This window comes from Delphinus delphis, chromosome 1 (genome assembly GCF_949987515.2).
Source record: "Delphinus delphis chromosome 1, mDelDel1.2, whole genome shotgun sequence".
NCBI lineage: Eukaryota > Metazoa > Chordata > Mammalia > Artiodactyla > Delphinidae > Delphinus > Delphinus delphis.
The window spans coordinates 152,006,142-152,027,266 of record NC_082683.1 but is presented as its reverse complement, the minus strand read 5'-3'; the positions used below and the strand labels follow the sequence as shown (position 1 = coordinate 152,027,266).

General features: G+C 55.4%; 1 protein-coding gene across 1 annotated transcript; it reads right to left on the bottom strand.

The window, feature by feature from the left end:
• Positions 1-886: 886 nt before the first annotated feature.
• Positions 887-19,287, bottom strand: ETNK2 (ethanolamine kinase 2). The gene is made up of 8 exons (XM_059996264.1): positions 18,720-19,287; positions 16,811-17,070; positions 13,738-13,860; positions 8,156-8,298; positions 7,477-7,560; positions 4,762-4,907; positions 2,983-3,056; positions 887-2,086 (listed from the first exon to the last, which is right to left on the bottom strand). Exons 1-8 carry the CDS (start codon positions 18,975-18,977, stop codon positions 2,014-2,016), a joined length of 1,161 nt encoding a protein of 386 aa, XP_059852247.1. The 5' UTR covers positions 18,978-19,287; the 3' UTR covers positions 887-2,013.
• Positions 19,288-21,125: the final 1,838 nt, after the last annotated feature.

Sequence of the window (21,125 nt, the reverse complement as noted above, 5' to 3'; positions counted from 1 at the left end):
GCACTGCCATACAGTCCTCAGGAAGGTGGTGCGCATGACCACCCGACCCCACAGATGACCTTCAGAGGCCCTACCTGCCCAGCCCTGGCACCCTCCCTATGCCGGGGAAGATCTTTCAGCCGTGTCCTCCACTAGCGCCCTTCCTAGATGCGATACTGCTACTCGTCAGGGGCCTGGCCACCCTGGATCACCATGACCTTGAACAAGGCCCCAGCTGCCAGTGCCGGCTCAGCTCCAGTGGCTGCCATGGCACGCTGGTACTTTTGTAGGCAAAAGCCAAACAGGCAGGGTCCACCTGGAAGGCACCTGCTGCTGCTGCGGTTGCTACCAATAAGGGAACGAGGCGCCTTCTGGGGGCCCTGGGAGTGCAGCCTGGGAAGCTGGGAGGGTGCCCCACTCACCTTGGAGCTTCCGTTCTCCCTCCCTCTGGCTTTCTGAGAAAGTGACATATTGGGTCCGGAAATCACCCTTGCCTGCTCTCAGGCACAGCAACCTTCTGCTCAACTCAACTACTTGGGGCCAGTGAGGACAAAGGAAGAAGTCCTTTGGAGCACTTGGATTTGGAGTCTTACTGGTCCATCACCTGGATAGGCCAAGTTCTTGGAATCCACAGTCTAGTTCCCTCGAGGCTGTGTCCTCTCAGGGTCAACTTATTCTAAGATGGTCAAAAGCAGAGGAGCTGTGAGACCACCAGCTCTGCCCAGGTCTACCCCAAATCAGGACCCCAGGCCTTGTGAGCCAGGTAAATGGAGGGTGTGGTGCAAAGTGTGCAGCCCAAAGGGACCCCAGAGAAGAGGGACTGGAGTGCCCTGCCACCCCCCACCGCAGGAGAACTAGTCACACCATCTGAGTCAAATCCTACCAGTGGCACTCAGACACAGAGTGGTCCATAAATGGCCGTTTTAATGCAGAAAACCATGATAATTTACAAATGAAAAATTTTATAGGCCAGAGCCAGAAAGGCCTGAGAGGTTGTGAGGGCAGAAAGGAGGTGGAGGCCATTGAGAGTCGGGGCAACAGCTCCTTCAGCACCTTCACGACCGACCCCACCCAGGCTCCTGCAGGCTGGCAAGCCCCGGTGGTCCCTGGCCCCTGCCCTCAGACTCCCACTAGTCATTCCCCAGTGTGGAGACCGTGGGTCAACTTCAGGACAGAAGGTGGACATGGAGAGACTGTTCCTTGGAAGTGAGGGCCTGGAGGGCAAGGGAGGGAACAAGGCAGGAGCCTGCTGGCTATGGTCCAGCCACCCCACTCCTGGCTCTGTCCCCTCTGGCCAAGCCACAGCATGAAGCAGAGCCAGGCTTTGGTGGCCCATTCCCTTGCCTTCCCTCCCAGCAGGAGGCAGAGGTACAGAACACAAGCCTGGAGCAGAAAGGGCACTGGAGGAGAGCACACGTCGTCAGGCTGAGGTTTGGGATGGGGTTATTTGATTGGATATGGTTTGGAGAAAGGGAGTAATCTCAGATGAGGCGGCTGCTGGGGGAGCCATCAAACCCAATTCTAGGCCCCCCCCCCCAAGATATGTACATCCATCTGTCAGAGTTGGCAGGATGCTGGTTTGGGCTCAGCACCTCCCACATGGGGCATGCAGGGGGAAACAGGCTGGAGGCTCAGGGCCCTGGAGGTAGAAAGGAGCCCTCCCACCTTCCCCCTTCCCCAAGCCAGGAAGGTCAAAGACACGTCTAAGGCAGCCCAGATGCCAGGATGGCCCGGGGCTGGGAATGCCAGCCTTTCCAGGGCGGTTGCGGTCTGAGCCCTGGCAGGCTGCAGGCACTCCCCACCACCCAGTCTGGCAAGGTGAAGAGGACCCCCAGAGCTGGGGCCTATCAGCCCCTCCAACCAAGAATGGTCACCAGAAGCATCACTGGGGGCTGGCGACGGGCAGAGCCTTCTCCTGGGACAGCCACCTGTCCCCTCGCCCACCTTGTCCAAAGGTGAAGACCCCAGAGCAGAATGGAGCCCTGGAGAACAGGTCTGGCCAGGCAGATGGGAGGGGAGGGTTGGGAACGCTGGTCACTTTGGCATCTCCAAGGCCGACACTTGAGGCTTCACCTTGAAATACTGGTTGAATCGGATCACTGCATACCTGCCAGAAGACAGGAAAGGGAACTGAGGGTGAGAAGGGCAGCCAGGTGAGCCCTTCTGGGGGCACTCACACCATGAGGAAAGTTTCTCACCAGCTCAGCCCATCTAGGTCTGGGCAAATGGACCCTAGCCCAGGCTGGGTTTTTTTGTTTTGTTTTGTTTTCACTTCCACTATAATTTTATTTTTCTTCTTAGATTAGACTGGAGTAACCCCTCCCCAAACATATTGGTTTGTCTGTTGAGCCTTTACAGCTCAGTGTGGTCAGTACGTTCACCTTGTTGAGCAACAGATCTCCAGGACTTTTTCGTTCTGTAAAACTGGACTCTTATCTCCCCCACACAGCAAGTGCCCAGTTTCTAAGTAGTCAATACTCAAGTACAGTCTCGGTACAGCCCCTAGTATATCACTAGGGGCCACTAAAGGAGCAGTTGGGTCTGATACCCCATGCAGGGAGGCAGCACAGTCAGCTGAACCACCAAGGGACCTCAGCCGGTCACCCACCCCTCTGGAACTCTGGCCCCTCTGCTGTAAAATGGGGTTTGGACTCGTGATCTTTCAGACTAATTTCCAGCAGTTCCCTTCAGCACCGGGCTCTGTGGGGAAGAGCCCTGGCAGAAGAGCCGGGCAGTGAAGCAGATAGCAGGCGGCGGGGTGCAAGGGTTTCTGACCACTTCCAGAGAGGGATTCTGGGCACACGTGCTTCCCCAGGCATCCCTGGAGCAGTGACCCGCCTCGCATGGGCTGGCTGGAATGGGGATGGTGAGCAGGGCAGAGGAATGGACCTGGACATTCTCTTTGGGGTGTCCTTTACCCCCACGTACTGGGTTCAAGGCTCTTCCTTTCCTCCACGCACCCCCCACCCCGCCACTGACTTTCAACTTGCTCCCTGCACTCACCTGAGGAAATTAAAGTCGATGGTGGAGAACTGGCTCTGGATGAGGGCCCAGAGTGCCCAGAAGAAGTGAGACGCCTGAAAACACATCAGAGAAGATCAGTGTAGTGAGCCCCCCAAACCTGTCATGGACCCCCATAGCTGGAGGGACACAGGCACTGTGGAAGACACAGAACTAAGACGCTGGCAGAGACACAGTGGGGTTTCCCCAGCACAGGTGGGGGATATTCTAGAGGTCAAGTCACTGGATGGTATCTGGGGACTCCACTCCTAGAAAAAGGCAAGCAGAGTAGGTTCTACTGCCCTCAGGCTTAAGCAGACTCTCAGCTTGTTCCCCAGCCTAAGCCAAACCTGAACTCCAGCCCTGGCCGCTCCCCTACCCAGGAGAATCTTCAAGCCCAAGGTATCCAGGACAAGAGAAATCCCTAAGGCAGAGCTCAGGCCTGCTTGCCAGTGGAGGGGGTGGCACCCCGTCTGCAGTGCCCTGGCCACATGGGCATCAGAGGTCCAGTCACTGGAAGACCTCTAAAGGGACTTCTTTCACCCCTTACCCTCTCTTCTATCGCAAGGTGGGTGAGGTCAGACAGTGAGTGTAGACATGAGCCGGGCTGCTGACCAAGGGTTCAACTGCCTCCCCAGAGCCAGAACCCCCCCAGGGCCCAGACCACCCTAGGCTCAAGAAGCTAGAGCGCCGTGGTTCCTGCTGCTCCAGCGACCCCCGGCCAGGGCTCCCACTCCTGTGGCTCTCCTGCCCCACCCCAAGTCCTGCTCACTCTAGGGTTGGCTCTATAGCACCTCCCCCCATTTTATTCCCTTTTCACGACTTAAAAGGGGCAGAGATCAATTAGCAAGTGGGAATGGTTACTAAAAATTTAGCAAGATGAAGGCATAGGTGGAACAGTTAAGAGGAAGAACCTGAAAAAGAATCACTTGGTTGTACAGCAGAAATTAACATAACATTGTAAATCATATGCTTCAATAAATTTTTTTTAAAAAAGGAAGAACCTGATAAGAATCAGTTTTATACCAATGAGGAAAATAGAATAGGCAATTTAAAATTACAGGTAATTAAAGATTTTATTTAAGTTCTCTGATATATTGTGAAATTCAGGGCAGCTGACTTGTCTTCTCGCTTATGCATGGCTGACATTAGTAAGACTAGTTAGCAATCCCCTTGGTGCATTCCGTGGAGACCTGGCATGAACCATGTACCTTGGATAATTAGCACTCAAAATCAAGAACTGACAGCACAGTAATTTGAGAAGAAAGAGCCTGATGGGAAAGGCTTACACTGAGTTCTGAGTGAGTCAGTGGAGACAGTTAACAAGGAGGATTAGAACTGACATTCTCTATCTTCTCCAAAGACGAAAAAAAAAAAAAAAACCAACACAAAACTTAAGGGATGTATTTAACTGTGGCATGAAAGGCTAAGGTTAGACACTAGAAAGAACTTGTGCAAATGAGAGATTGCTAAAATAGGAAGCTGGGCTCTTTCTTGGAAGTAGTTCTCTAGGAAGGAGAGAACCTGGACTTGATGGAATGGGAGGAAAGCAGGGAATAGGGTGTCAGTATTAAGAGGATGCCCAAGATGGCTCTTCCCAGAGTCCCCCTCTAGGCTGGGGTTCAGGAGCATATGATGGGACTCCCCCAGGACCTCACCCCTGACCCTGGGCTCTGCTTCCTCCTCCACCACAAGGCTGTGAGAAGGTAGGAGCTGGGGGTGGGCCCTGAGTCCCTCCTCCCAGCTCTCCTTCCCCCACCCCTTCCAGTCACAAGCACTCACCAGGGCAAACTTGTTGACTTGCACATAGAGCCTCTCCACCTCCCTGGGGGTCACAGCCATCCCCTTCTGTGCCTGCAGGTAGTAGCGCAGCCACTGCAGCTGGGTCTCCCGCGCTGGGTACCAGCAGTAATCGACCTCATTCACACCTGATGGGGAGGCAGCCGCACAGAAGTTGCTGGGAGACGGGCCCACCTGGGGGTCTCCTCCAGCTCAGTAGGTGTTCCCTGATCCCCTCAAAACCTCCATCTCCTGTGTCCTGTGGGGCTGTGCAAAGAACGCAGCTTCTTTGACCACCAAACTCTAATGTGTGGAGGGTCGACCCCCATCCCAGCTGGGGGCACTGCTTTCAGTGGGCTGAGCTGGAGGAAAGCACAGAGACAGGCAGACTCGTTGAGGGGCAAGGCACAGTCCTGGAAGTGATGGGGAAGCCCTAAGACAGCACCACTGTATCCCTGAGCCCTACACAAAACCACGGCACACCGGAGGCGCTGGGTCAGAGCCCCGAATCGGGAGCCTAGCTGTCTTAGATCTGACGCTAACCTCCAGTTAACTTCGGGCAAGCCCTTTCCTTTCACTGGCCAAAATCTCATTTGTAAAGCAAGGGCTGGACGTAATGCACCTCAAATACTGCTTCCTGAACCAGTGTTGAGCTGGTTAACCTAAAAACATCGCCTGGAGTGCTTGGCGAAAATACAGATTGCCAGGCACCCACCCATGTCCAACTCTCCAGGTGATTCGGAAACACAGCCAGGCTTGGAACCCCTAAGCTAAATGGCCTGGACTCCCTCTAGTCCCACCCTTCCTTGAGTCCTTAGACTGCCAGCCCAGTACGCACCAGCCACATCTTGGGCATGATGGCAGAGAGCCTAGATTCAGAGCTGGTACAGAAAGAAACAGTTTATTAAAGACAGGACCAGGACTGGGCCATCTTGTCTGGTCTCTTCCTCCCTCTTCTTTTCTTCCTATCTTTCCCAAGCTTCCCTTATATCCCTGGAGAAACACACTCAGACTTCTGGGCCCCCAAGAGTATGGCTGGAGAAGAACGTCCTGGCACAGATGTAGACACTAAGGCCCAGGTAGAAGAAAGCTGTTCAAGGCCACACAGCCAGTTACTAGAGGCTGGTTCTTAGCTCCCAGCACTGGGTCTCCCTGCTCCTGAGAACACAGGAGATACCTCTCTCCTCTACTGCCCTCCTCCTCCCCCCATGCTAGGTTCCTCCTCCTTCATTCTCAACTTGGAAGCAGGATGCAGTCTGCCCCCTTGGAGAAATTCCAGCTGGACTTTGCTCCAAGCGCTGGGCGAGAAGGACTTAAAATGCTTAAAAATTATCCCTTTTGGAAAGGCCAGTGGGTCTGTCAGCTGAGCAATCACAGGCCCAGTGCCATGCGGGTGCCAGCCTCTGCTCCAGGCCACACCCACAGCTCAGCTGCTCTGCCCAGCTGAGGCCCCATCTGCCCCTTGGGTGCCTAGATGCAGCTGGTGGCCACCCTGGGGAGTCATACCTTCAGGTACAAGCAGTGCTTGACAGCCCTGGTCACCTGGGGTTCCAGAAGGGGCAGGATTGGCCTGTATTGGCCTGGGGAGTGCCTCAGGCTGGCCCAGGTGCCGGCTCTACAGTTGGCCTGGGCATGCCTCACCTATCCTAAGCCATACGGACTGGCCACATCACGCTGAGCACCCCGCACTGCTAGCCTGGGGATGTCCCTCCAGCCCCAGTGTCCACCTCCATCCACCAGTTGCCTCTTTAGCCCCATCGAATTGTTTAACAATTAAGCCCTTGAGCTGGAAAAACTTGCCCTGCTTCCTTTACACAAATGATTCTATTGTACACACCTACCTTTATGGAAGGACGGCATATGCCAGGACACACCCCAAATCCAACCTCTTCCAGGACACACCCCAAATCCAACCTGTTCCATGGCTACTGTAGCCTCCCTCGGAGGCAGAAAAGCTCCCCTGCCTGACATCAGCAGCAAATACCAACGTGGAGCTTAGTATATGCCACACTGGTGTGTGTGTATCGCCTATCAATACTATGAAGTAGGCACTATTATCATCTCCATTTTACAGAGGCACAGAGAAGGTAAGTAACCTGCCCCAAGCGTCATGCAGCTAGTAAGCAATGAAGCCAGGATGTGAAGTAGGGGAGTCAAGTTGCAAAGTGCACACTGTTAACTAGTTGCACCATGATTAATCTCATCAGGTCACCAGGCAAATAGCTACTTGCAACTCGTTCTGCCCCTTATCTGCCTGCAGGGCCCCTATGTACGACTGCACGGGTTGACTGGGCATAAAGGAGCTTGGACAGGGGGTGAGTGGAGGCTGACATCAAGCTGAGCTGGGCCAGCTGCCGTGGGCTGTGTCTGCCTAGAGGAAGGACGGGGTCTCTTTAGAATTCACATGCCAAGCCGAATGTCCTCAGGGATCCTACAGAGGGCACGTTTCCCTAATTTGTACCAAAGTGCCACATGAGCCAGCAGGGGCTTGCTCTGTGCATGTGGGTCTGCCCCGGCCCCCCACCCCACCCCCCTGCCCATGAGACCTGGTGCTTTCTCAAGGCAGGCTGTAACTGGCCCCTCCCTCAAGCTGTGATATCTTGAGGACAGGGGTGTCCAGCCTCCATTCCCCATGCACAGAACCCCCTCCAACCCTTCCCCTGGACCTGGCCCTCCATCACAAGGAGGATATAGGCCAAAGAGTAATGCCCTTCTCACCTGCAAACTCATTGAAATGGTTGCCAATGTCAAAAGCTTGGTAGTTATAGCCGGCATATTCATAGTCAATGAACCGTACATGACCTGTGAGGTAGAGGAAAGGCAGTGAGGGTTGGCCCCAGATCTGGATATAGGGCTTGGTCAAGCTTTCACAGACCTCAGGAATGCACCCACTGACTCTCACTGGCCTCTGCAGCAACCCAGCCTCACCCAACTTCTCAGTGGCAACTTTCTTCTAAGTTGCTTCCTTCCATCTTTCCATCTGTCTGTCTGCCCTTTCCCCAGCTCCGGCTGTCCCTCTCACAGAGCTGGGTCCTCAGACTCTCCCCAACTAAAGACATTTGTCCTCAGCATGGCTGAGGACCAGAAAATAAAGCCAAGTACTCCATGGGGGTGAAGCTATCATCAGGAACACAGGGAAGGCACAGGGCAGCCAAGACGTCCTCGTTGTCAGGGGAATGGCTCCACAAACCATGATTTTGAGTTCTTTCTTGGCAAAGATTTTTCTAAGTAGGAATTTGTTTCTTTTTCATTTCTCTCCTACAAATTAACTTGAGACCTACACCAGAAGGTCTCACTTTGCTTGTCCAAGTACCAGGCTGAGGAGTAGGACCCCAACGCCAGCTGATCAAGCAGCCCGAGCCCTGCTGCTGCCTGGCCAGGGCCAGGGAAGCTGTACCTTTGGTGCTGTCGTAGATGATGTTCTTGCAGAGCAGGTCATTGTGGCAAAACACCACAGGGGAGTCCAACTGAGGCAGGTGCTCCTTCAGCCAGGCCAGCTCCCGTTCCAACACCTCGACCTTAGGGACATCTGCAGAAAGGCTGGACAGTGGCAAGAAAGGTGGCCGGTGGAGGGAGGGCTGATAGCAGACAGGCACATGCTTGGTCTCAAAAGCCCTGGGCTCTGGCCCCATCACTACCTCTTATTGCAGAGGGACCTTGGACAAACGGCTGACCTTTCAGACCCCCACTTTTGTCACTTGTAAAATGGCACTCACCTTTCCTGTCCTTCTGACTTCCTGTGGTTATTCTAAGAAGCTGATTAAAACATGGGCATAAAAGCATTTTGCAAAGCGTAAAAGTCCCTGACCGGACAGTGTCCTGATACTTCGTGAAAGGGAGAGGGAAATAAGGATGGGGGCACGAGGAGGTGTCAGGGGAGGGAGAGTGAATGCCCAAACTCAATTATTCCAGAAAGAACAAGGGCAGCAGGGGAGGGATGCAAACAGACCTGCTCTTGGGATGCTCGAAACAATTCCTAGGGGAAGGTGAAGCTCTCTAAAATAAGACCCCAGAGCTCCTCCAGTGGAAGAATGGCAGTGCCCTGGGAGTGGCGGCAGCAATGACACCCTCTAGAGGAGACAGAGGGACGTTGCTGTGAGTCTCCCTCCTGCTCTGGTGGCTGGCGTCATGGTTGGAAAGAACTAGAGATCATATAGACTAGCTTCCCATCGCACAGCGAGACCACTCAGGTCTACAGAAGAAAGCAAAAAAACCTGCTTCTTGGGCCCACTCCTACAAGGCCAAGGGGATACGAGGGCCTTTCAATTGAAAAGCACTTGCTCTGCTGCGGCTCAGTAACTCACCTCTTCCCCCTTGAACTATGGGTGTGTTTCCCTGCCCCGGCCCCCTGCTTGTGTAGGAACAAAGATGCATGAAGGCCACCTGTCCCTCAGCCCACCCCATCCTGTGGCCCACGGCAGGCATTTTTGCTAAAAGTACATGTTGAGGAATGAATGAACAGGTCAGTCAATGATGTTCTCAGAGGTCATGGGGAAGTTGGTGAGGGTGCACTGTGCTCCGATGCTCTGAACTTTGCTCCCAGGAAGCACAGTTCTGTGTATACTGAAAAACCAAATAGTTAGCAGAACCCTTAAAACCCTAGCCTCCTCCCCTCCACCCATTGGTGGTTCCGGGGTTTTATCTCCATTCACATGACTCCTGTTTGCTTTCTTGTCCAGGGCAGTGAGGGTACACGCAGGAGGATGTGAATGAGACATGTCCTCTCTGACCCTCCCCCAGGATGCCCCATTGCCCCTCACGCAGCCCAGAAGCCAGAATACAGGGAAGAGTAGTCAGCGACTAAGGCATCCCCATGTTCCCCTGGACACGGATGAGCCGCAGGCTCCCTCCAGGCTCTGAGAAGGTCAACGCTAAAGGGGATCTCAGGTCTCCCGTCTAACCCCATGGGGCATCTGAGGCTCAGGGGAGGGCAGAGACTTCCTCCCGCCTCCAGATGCGTCTTACACAGCTGGATACTCTACTCCCTCACCTAAGGAAAGCAGTCCTCAGCCTATCCAAGGATCCAAAATCAAGCTGAGCCTCTGAACTGAGGGGGCCTCAGTGCCCCTCAGGGGCTCTGCACAGGCCACTCTGAGTCTAGGGGTCTATTAGGGGTGGGATGGGGGAGGCCTCCCCTCACCCTCACTGGAATTTATCTGTGTTGACAGGTCTGCATAAGATACATTTTAATCCGGGCTCTTCTTAAGAAGCTACCTTTTCCTTTAAGATTCTTTTTTTTCCCCCTTGGACTGAGACCATCCAAAGATAAGAATTAGGAGGCTTCCTTTGGTTTGCCCAGGTCTTAGCCTGAAAAACATGTCTTTGACATCCAAGATGCCTGCTGCCCAGGCCCTGACCTCTGTCTGACCCCTACCCTACCCACTCCAAGGCCACACAGCTGCTTACTGTGCGAACAGTCCAGGCCTTCTACCTCCCTGTGCAGCCCTGCTTCCCTCCCCTGAGCGCTTGAAACGTCACCAGCTTTGCTACCTTCAGCCCTGACATCACTCGACTCTCTCAAGGCTGTGGGGATGGCAGAGTATACCCACCACTGCATCACAGAAACTTCCACATCCCAGGCAGAACAGCTCTGTCCCTCAGAGGAGTAGGAGGGGGTGAAGGGGCTGGGGGCCCTCCTCAGGGAAGCCTGGGGGTTCCCCTGAAGGGACTGCTGCCTGGCAAGTGTCCACTCAGCATTCAGGATCCGGGCGGGGGAGGGGGAGGAAGTATCTTCTCCCCACAGGGAAAGGACTTTCTAAGTGTTCAAACTTACTGACTCATCACGTTTTTTTTTTTTTTTTTTTTTTTTTTTTGCGGTACGTGGGCCTCTCACTGTTGTGGCCTCTCCCTTTGCGGAGCACAGGCTCCGGACGCGCAGGCTCAGTGGCCATGGCTCACGGGCCCAGCCGCTCTGCGGCATGTGGGATCCTGCCGGACCAGGGCACGAACCCGTGTCCCCTGCATCGGCAGGCGGACTCTCAACCACTGCGCCACCAGGGAAGCCCCTGACTCATCACCTTTGCCCTCATACCAATCAACCCATCCAAAGCTCTTCTTGATGCCTAACCTTAAGCAGTTATCAACCCCACCTTCCCCAGCCAGGCTGGGTTCCCCCATGTCCCACCCAACACCAAGACTATCAAATCTGTTTCCACAAGACCTGACTCATCCCCCTATTCTCCATCCCTCCATGAAGCTTCCCTAGGGCAACGTTCCTCAGAGCATGGTTCCTTGATCACCTGCCTCAGAATCACCTGGAGAGCTGGTCAAAAGGCAGATTCCTAGGGTCTAATGCAAGACCTCCCAATCAATCTCCAGGGTTAGGCTCGGAATCTGTACTTAGCAAGCACCCAGGGGAATCTCATGCTCCAATTTGGGAACCCTAGTCCTAGATGTTGCCCACTGAATTACAAGACTCTCCCAGCTGGCCTCCCTGCCTCGAAGCCCCCAGCTCCCACCCAAATCTGTCCTTTACAATGAACCCCTGGCTCCAACACCTTCACACTGACTCTCCACTGCCTGATAAATTAATCTGGGCTCCTTAACCTGGCACTGAAGGTCCCTCACAGTCTAGCTCCAACTCACCTCTGCAGCCCCATCTCCCACGACCCATCCCCAATCCCTCCTGAAGATCTGCTCCAGGGCTTCCCTGGTGGCGCAGTGGTTGAGAATTTGCCTGCTGATGCAGGGGACACGGGTTCGAGCCCTGGTCTGGGAGGATCCCACATGCCGCGGAGCAACTGGGCCCGTGAGCCACAACTACTGAGCCTGCGCGTCTGGAGCCTGCGCTCTGCAACGAGAGGCCGCGATAGTGAGAGGCCCGCGCACCGCGATGAAAAGTGGTCTCCGCTTGCCACAACTAGAGAAAGCCCTCGCACAGAAATGAAGACCCAACACAGCAAAAAAAAAAAAAAATTAATTAATTAATAAACTCCTACCCCAACATCTTAAAAAAAAATTAAAAAAAAAAAAAAAAGATCTGCTCCAGCCAGGCCCTCACCTACTCAGCATCCACAAGCAAGCTGTGCTCGTGCTGCCTCCTCCAGCCGGAGGCCTCCCTTTTCACCTCTGCCATACTACCTCTGCCAAGAAGACTTTCCCTGGCGCTCCCACCCCTGCATACGTCACACACACTGCAGAGCCAGGTCCTATTTACACGGACGGTTTCTAAGCTCCTTGAGGGCAGGGCCCCTGTCACCTTCAAGTTTTTTGTTGTTTTAAATCCCAATCAATCAGTGTTTGTGAAATGAAGGACTGACTAAATCAGGGTTATTAGGCAACGACTGGAGCTCAAGTGCTTCACCCCATCCGAGCGATTGCTCATCGCTGCCCTGCTTGTGGCAGGTTAGACAGTTTAGGGCAGGCATCATCCCCTCAAGAGGCTCAATTTAAGCAAACTGATTTGCCTAAGGTCAAAGGTGAGACAAGAGAAAAGGAAGTTGGCCAGCTCTTCCTCAGGGCACACTCCCCTCCTAACAAGGTCACCCCCCGAGGCTACACAGTGACAGTACAGTCAGAAGAAGCTGCAGTAACAAGGGTCATGCCCGAGCATTAGGCCTGGACTCTAGTCCTTGAATTGCCACATATCAGTATAACCTTGGGCAAGTCCCATCCTTCCTCTGGGCCTCAGTTTTTCCATCTGTCAAACGAAAGTGGTGGGCTGGATGATCAGAGGGTCTTGCTCTCCATGTGCTGTTCTAGTCCTAAGGGGGAAAGCAGTCCTTGTCCCAGAGCCATCTGACATAGAAGGTCAGTGCCATCTGAACGTCCTAGACAAGTAGTCCCAAAGCGGTGCTTAATAATCTCTGACAGGGAGGATCTAGATAAAGTCATGTGTGCATGCATGTGACAGAGACACACGATCGGGATGGTTAATTATTACCATCTTAGAGGGAGAAGGAGATACCCTTCCTCCAAACCTCTTCTGTGCCCTGCTCCCACGAACATTTGGAGAAGAATGATGTTCAGCCCCAGTGGGGAACATGGAGGGATCAGAGACCCACTATGGCCTTTTTTGCAGGGGGCAGGGATGACGACCTCGATCTTTTCTCCATGCCACCATCCTTTTCTCAGCACTCAAGGGTATGCTGGGGAGTCAGGCATCTGAAGGCCAGAAGGACTCTCAGGTTGCCGGTGAGAGCATAAGGATAGGTCCAGGGAACTGCGTCTTACCTGGGGAAAGGCAATGTCAGGATGGGTAGGGTGCGCCCCTCCCCGGGAAGAGCAGTGAGAAAGCAGCGAGCTGTCAGTTTGAACAAGGTGAGGAACCGGGGCCCCAGAGCCATGTGGGGACAAGAGGTGCCCAGGCAAGTAGCAGGAATCTTGAAGTCCAAGGGCTTGTCAGCTGATGAGCTGAGTTCTTCTGACTGACTCTGAACTCAGCCCCACCCCATTCGCAAGAAGGTCGGTCCCTCCCTTCTCATTGCTCAGAAGCCAGCTCAGGTAGAAAGGGCCCTGTGTGGAAACAGAAGCCCTGCCTCTGACAAGTCCTGTGACACTGGGCAAAGCTTAGTCTCTGAGCTCAGTATCCTTCAGGTGAAATGGGGAGATGCTGACCCTATTCCCCGCCACAACCAGAAAACTGAAGGAGAAATAAGCACATAGATAGGGAGGGTGGGAGGGAGGGAGACGCAAGAGGGAAGAGATATGGGAACATATGTATATGTATAACTGATTCACTTTGTTATAAAGCAGAAACTAACACACCATTGTAAAGCATTTATACTCCAATAAAGATGTAAAATAAATAAATAAATAAATTTTTAAAATTCTAAAAAAAAAAAGAAAGAAGCTCATAGGTATAAAACTGCGGAAACAAGTTCCTGAGATTTCGTCAATCAGCCCAACTCTGCTTGGAGACAGAGGCTCAGGAATCAGGACTGAAGCCACTAAACCTTCTGTCGGGGCGGGCTGGGGAAGGGAGGTCATATTAAGGCAGCAGAGACAGTGGTAGCCTTGAACCCTCTCAGATCTTTGTACCTGGGGTTGATCTCGTTCTTCACGAGGGTGAAGTAATTGTGCATCTTGTGCCAGAGGATGGGCTTGGGCAGGCTGCCGTTGGCGTGGATGGTGTGAATCTTTGCCATTTCTAAGGCAATTAGCCTACAGCAGAAAACAGGAAGAGTAGAGTATGAGTGTGGGGCAGGCCCTCCCCAGCTCAGCCACTCCTGAGCATAAAGAAATGGCCCTGCAAGGTCCACTGGGGCCAAGTGTAGGCTATTACAAATCTGTTAGGAGCTCTTGGTCCTGCAGAAGGAAGGTCTCAGCAGAAGGCGTGAAAATGAGATAAAGGCCTTCAGCTCAGCAGCTCCCCTTCCAGAACCAGAGCCGGGGGAGCTTCGGGGAGTGAAAGGGCAAAGCAGTGGGCCGTTGGCCACGGGTCAGTGACCCTGCCCCACCTCAAGGTTGAGTGCCTACAGCAACCCCTGAGGACAGAGGGGTCACCTGGAGAGGGAGGCGGAACCCCTCCCACCCCCCACCCCAGCCCCGCCCCCTTGGACTCAGACCCACACCCTCAGGGGGAGGTAAATGCAGGGCACCGAGGAATCAGGGGGTGGTAATGCCACGCAGGGAAGAAACGCTTGTCTCTTATCAGTCTGGCCAAGGTGGGGAGGGAAGCAGGCTGGCCCAGGGCAGCCCCTTCCTCTGCGGCAGGGAGTTGATGCTGGCGGCTGGGTGCCAAGGACGCAAAACAAACCAGCGTTCTATTTTCAAGTTTTCCTGTGGACATTATCCAAGGTCCCGGGAGAGAAGGAGGGGGCGGTGGGGAGAGGAGAAAGCAGAGCTGGGGAAGGTTGCTGGGAGAGGGCGGGGGTGGATAGAGGACTGACTGGGCAGAGAGGGAAGGCCTTGATAAGGACCCCAGCGTCTGAGGCCCTGTGTCCCAGCTGGGCTCCCCCAGTCCTCTGCCTGCTCTCCCTTCTGGAGCCCCACCCCCCCCTCAGCTGCCAAGCCTCCAGCATTCAAGCTTCCTTCGCCTCTGCCTGTTGCTCGAATAATAATCACTGGGAAAGACAACAAAGGCATTGGCTGTCTGAAACCTTGTTGCCGAGCTGTTCCAGGGGCACCCCCTCCCCTGGCCAGGTCCTTGGAAGGGACAGCCATCGCCCAACAGGATAGCAGGGCAGACTAGGGGCTCCTCCAGAAGCCCCCAAGGCTCCCACCTCCTAGAGGGTGGAGGGGGCAGGGGGCGTGGCAGCGACCGAGTGGGTGAGAGATGAAGGCTGTGCTTTCAGAGGCGAGAGGCCCTGGGGCAGGAGGGAGCCCGCCAGGGCTTGGGCAAGGCAGGGGAGCAGCCCCTGAGACCCGGGGTTCCCCTACCCAAAGGAAGATTCCGAAAAGAGCCTAAACAGAGTGTTTCCTTGAATATCAATAGGGCTGTTGTCTGGAATAGCAATGAAAGTAACCTCAACAGTCAGCGTTTTTGTGCTGCAAAGCCTCGCAGGAGGCGGAGGTTGGGAGGTGAGGGTCCTCTTCCTCCCTGCCTTTCCCTCAGAGATCCACCTTCATCCCAGAAGGATAATGGTCTATCCTGGGAAAATCATCAAGGAAGGGTCTACCTCCCATACTTATCCCACTTTCTGGCTCTCCCCCAAATGTAAAGTTCTTCTTATTATCAAACCTAAATCCATCTTCAATCTTCCTGACAATCTTCCTTTCTTCCATGAAAGAATGAGTGACAGCATCAGATTCCCAGAGGTGGCGGGAGACTGGGAGTGGTGAGGACCTGACAATATCTGAGCTTTTTTGCACAAGACTGAGGGAGAGCTGGGAGGGGTACTGTGGGAGAAGTCAGGACAGAGTTCCCCCGGCCCCGCTCTGACCTCACATCTCTAGCTGGGTGCATTTTGAACTACCACCTGGAGCCTGAGAAGACCCTCGCACAGGGCTGCATGTCCCCCACCCCCACCCCAGATACACACACACACGGCTACAACATACAACTCCACATGAATATCCTGAGGCTCAACCAGCCCGGGAGGCAGTGCTCTCAGATTTCCTTCTTCTAAGTCCCTAGAGGGCCTGCTAGGGGTTCCCTGCAAATAGGGCCAGGCGCACTAGCTTGAGGTCAGCTGGGTAGCAGGTGACGGCTAAGAAGCTTCTTGGTCTACTCCCTGCCTGGGCTTTCCTGTTTCCCTTCAAGATCTGAAAGGCTCCTTCCCCTTAGGTGGGACAGGACAGATCCCAAGGGTCTCAAGCAGACCCCCATGCTGTTGTTCCCGGTGTCAGGGGTAAATTTCAGTTTGCCTCAAGCGTCACTACGGTCTGAGGGCCCTGCACATGGGCGTGGCATTGTGGGGAGGAAGAAGGATCCTGCTGGACATCCTTGCTCAGCATGGTCAGAGGAGAGCATAATATGGGCTCTTCTTTGGTTCTCCCCCTTCCAGACCCCCAACAGTGGCATCTACAGGGCTTAAACGTTAAGTCCAGTTCCTGGGTCCTACACATCCAGGCATTTAATAGGAGCAGCTCCCTGGGGGCCATGGGTCCTTGTGAGCCTCTGGAAGGAAGCCTCAGCAGTTCCCTAAACCTGGGCTCCTACCTTGTCAGGAAGCCCAGAAGGAGCTCAGACTGGGATGGGGAGGCATCTCTCTGGGTTGGTACAACCACACTCACCCTGGATAAGGCCCATTTTCCAGGAATGCCTGAGCCCTCGGCAGGAGGGGAGGCACAGGAAACCCTGAGCACTCTGGGGATTTCACTTCCAAGGCTCCGAGATGTTTCCAGGTCAGACTTGGGATGGGTGGAGGACTGAGGCATGGGCCAGGAAGCAGATCCCCCTTTGGTCCCATGTTCACCAAAATTCTCACTTGCCTCCCCAAGAACACATCCTTTTAGCAGACCCCACTGAAAATCTACACAGAACTATAGCTCCTCTCTGCAGAGCAAGGCACGTAAACACACACACATTTTTCATGCAATTTCAGGGAGTTCACAGATCTTAAGAGTCTCTTTCATGGACGCCACTCCACCAGGGAAGCTGGCCAACGATTTCAAAGCCCAAGGCCTGTGGAATCATGGAGATGAATGATACACTGGGCACCCTCCTCACCTGAAGAGCCGGGGCTCACGGATGTGCTCTGGCCCCAGGGCCATGCCCCTCATGTACTCGTAGCACAGCCCATTCTGGAAGGTGCAGTAGAGTTTGGGGGCACAGCCATGTGCTCGCAGCAGCTGGAAGTTCCTGACCTCATTCTCCCGGTCCACCAGCAGCTCTGTCCGCTCCCCGTACACCCGGACCAGCACACAGTCCTGCATGTCCTCCTCCACGTAGCAGGCCACCAGCTTGTTGGTAATGCCATCAGTGAAGCGCTGGCATGGGGGAGAGGGATGTGTGGGGCAGGGACTCTGCTCTTGCCTCGTGGTGACCCAGCTCCAGCACAGGGTGCTCGTTTGAATGCTGAGCACAATTGCACAGAACCCCCGTCCTTTAGCCCTCTCACTCAGTAAAGAGCTCAGCACTGCTCCTAACCCTCCACCCTCTCCCAATGCTTGAGGTAGACCAGAGAGTTCAAGAAAAAAATGGCAGCTTGGGCTCAGCCCAGGCATGCTTCTCCTGGGTCTGCCTCTAGTGGATGGGATTTGGCGGTGGAGGAATTTTCACACCACTTACCTCCCCCCTCCACTTTTCACTCTCCCATCGGGCCCTGAAAGAAACCTCCATGGACCAGGATGCGGCAGACGGAGGGGAGTGTACAGCCTAGGACGTGTACAGCCTGACCCAACTTGCCTCTCACCACCTGCCAGGCAGAGGGCTCCTTGCGGTCCCCCTTGCCCCACGCAGCGGCAGGGGTAAAGGAGGGCACTGAGGTTGGCACCCACCCCAGGGCCAGGGGGTCAGAGCTCCTTAGGGCCAGAAGAGACAGACAGTAGATCCTGGGAAGGTTCTCTGGGTAGGGTGACAAGGAGGAATGAACCATGGAATTTATGGGGCACGGTGTGAGAGAGCTGGAAGGGATCTTAGGGACATTCGAAGTAATAAAAGGTGGGGACACTGAGGACCAGAGAGGGGAGGGACTGGAAGACATCATGTTAGGCCAGTGCTGGAATTAACCTCAGGCCTGCTTGATGCCCTGATGGTTTTACACTAAAGTTGTCTTTTATTTTGAAAATGTTACCCACTCACCCCTCCCCCAAAAGGGGTCTGTCAACCTTCACACATGGTCCTGAACCGCACCTTTCCCCACCCAGAAGGCCCACCAGCATGGAGTTCCTACCACTCCAGCATAAGCTGCAGGTGCCCACTCAGGGCAGCATCCTCCACAGGCAGCTCCCAGAGGGAATGGGACAGCTGAAGACTCTTTACAGAGGAGGCAGGTCTGCTGGGAAGTCAGCCTGAGGCTCCTCAGGGGGAGCCTCTGCCCACGTCTGTGTCCCTGCCAATGTGCCCAGCAGAGCGAGGAGGTGCCCTGTGTAGGGGGAGCTGAGGCAGAGCTAGGGGCGATGGTGAGGCTTTCCACGCAGCTCAGGGCTCGGGGCTAGCTGGAATTCCTCAGGGTGGCTCCTGGGACCAGCAGGAACAGCCCGGAGCCCGGAGGCTTTGCTCCCACTATGGGGTGTGTGAGTGTGGGGGGTGCCCTTAAAAGTTCCTGCCTCCGCAGGTTTCAGAGCCGGATGGCTACTTGCTTCTGGGCAGCGAGGGGCACCGGCGCACACCGACAGGGGGTGGGGCCCGCACGCACAACGTGCTGACAGTGGGCAGGTGGATCTCCCGCGTGCCCGAGAGCCCCAGGAGGAGGGGTGTGTGTGGAGGGCCGAGGGAGGCGGGAGCCTAGCTTTGCTTAGGGACCAAAATAGATGGAGAAAGAAATACATACGCAAACCACCATTTCAGCCCTCTTCTGGGCAGCAGCCGCGCACCCCTGGGACCGACACCCGGAAGGATGCACGAACACACGTCCACGCATCCCCGTTCCAGCCCCGGCGGGGCCCCATCCCCTGCCCCGCGCCCGCTCTGCTACCTTGGTCCGAACTTGCTGGGGCTTCCAATGTGGCCGCAGCTCCCGGATGAGGCGCAGGGCGCCGGGGAGGATGTCGTCCTGGTCCACGGATATGCCGAAGCACGGGACGGCGGCGGCCCTCGGGGGGCCCGGCGGTTCCCGGCAGCCCGCGCCGGCCGCAGCCTTCTCCTCCATGCCCCATGAGCACTGCGGGCAAGGCGCCTGCCTCCTCAGGTAAAAGGGCGAGCACGGCAGGGGAGCCGAAGGGGGCACAGCCATTCCCTGCAGCCCCACCCCCTCGGAGCCGCCGCGCGGACGCTAGCCCCCGCGGGGGGGCCCGGCGCGGGAGTGGGAGTGGTAGAGGAGGGGCCAGGGGAAGTCCATGACTCAGGAGCCAGCGGCCCGCTTCAATCGCCGCCTCGCAGCCGGGCGCCCGAAGCCGAAGCCGACCCGGGAACGCCGGGGCCCGCCGCGATTGTGACATCACGGGCCGCGGGGCGGGGGCCGCGGGAACGCTCCCACCCCACCCCGCCCCGCCCCCCTGGCCGGTGGGGGTGCGCTGCCTGCCACCGCGGGCGGCTGCGGCCACAGTTACCTGGAGAGCCTGGCGGGGTGACGCCCCCGGAGAGGCCGTGACGCAGGGGGCGGGGCCCGGGTGGGGCCGGGGTGGGTGGGCCCGCCCCCACCCGGGTCTCAGGCCCGGTAGCCCCCGGTTCACTCCCCCCGCTTCCGTGGCAGCGAAGTGGCCTCCTCCTTCCCACCTCGGCTGGGGCCGCTCTCCCTGTGTAACCCGGGGCAGGGCCGGGGGAAGCCTCTTCCCGCCCCCCACTGCGTCCTGGAGTGTGGAGATTCCGCTGCTCCCAAGAGGTCAGCTTAGGCTAGACCACCTGTCCGCCAGCTTCCTGCCCCCAATCCCTGGACTCCTGGAAGAGACTCCGTGGGAAGAGGCCTTTTCCGATGGCGAGGGGACTTTGGGGGATGCTTTTTGGGGGTGGGTGTGCCAATGGGGACCTCACTAGTCACCTGGCCGCGTGGGAGAGCTCTCACTGCACCACCCAGAAAAGTGCCTATTTCCCCACGTTGACCCTTTCACCTATTCAGGAACCTCTCAACCACAAGCTTCCTGTCCTGATTGCTGTGCAGAATCCAGCTCTGCGCAGTGGAACTTCTGCGACGATGGACATGTCCTATATCTGTTCTGTCCAGTGCAGTGGCCACCAGCCACATGTGACTATCCAGCAATTGAAATGCGGCTAGCGTGACATTTAATTTAATTTTATGTTTAATGTAAATAGCCATATATGGCTGTCTTATTGAACAGGGTAGGAGATGATTGGGGGACCTGCCTACTTAAGGTCATGGAGCTCCAGTCTGTTGAGCTGGAAATGACACTGACTCCAACCCTTCCTGCAAACAGTGAGGAAATAAAGCCAAGCAGGCAAGAAAGTTCAGAGGATTGTGCTCTTGGCTCTGCACTGGGATGCTGGCAGGTGTGGGAGTGCTGCCCTAGAGAGGCCCTGGTGTTCTATACAATTCCAAGAGCCTGTAATTCTAGAGGTACGAGCTTTGCTGGGCCCTGGGTGGGCCGCTCAGTGCCTCACCTTTTTCAGTCAAAAGAAGGGTGAGCAGCTGTCATGAAGAGGGACAGTGTCAGTGGCTTCATTCAGGTAGCTGCTGCCTCTCATTCCCCAAGCTACACATCTCCTGCAGATCGTCCAAGGGGTCAGAGTGGGAGAAGACATCAGCCTGAGTCCCAGGTCTTGTGAGATGGGAGACAGCAGTGCATACATCTGTGTGCTTGTGCACCTGGCCCCATACCAGGGTGGGTGAAGCTCTGAACCTGTGAAGGTACAACTGTATGTGGCAAGGTGGGAAGCCCCCAGACCTGAGTCAGACGGGCAGCCTTCACACTTCACTGAGCACTCTTGGCCAAATGCTTTCACTCTCTGAGCCTCAGTTTCTCCACATGTAAAAAGGGAGCATCGGTCGGATCTCTGGTGTTCTATGTTTTTAGGTGTTGGTGCCTTAGACTGCATGGGTAAATGGCTGTGTGGGGTGGGGGGTTGCAGTGCCTGAGCGTAGAGCCTGAGCTTGAGGCTGGCTTCCATGAGCTGGGACCATCTTTCTGGCCCACAGTCCACTGCCACAGTGTTAGCCCTGGTCCTCAAGGGGCTGGCTCTCTGCAAACTTCCCACCCAAGGTTGTGTAAACCTTCGACTCCACTCGAACCCTGCTGATGTCAGATGGATGGCATCAGCCCTGCACGCAGGAACCTGTGCTTGTGAGTGAACGTATAGTTTGCCATTCTGTCACGTTCCTGTCTGCACATGATCTCTTGGTCGTGCTTCCCTCTGTTTCAAACCCTAGTGAACCCAGGTACAGTGGGGTTGTGAACATGAAGTCTTTATTCTGTTTGTCCTCAAAGTA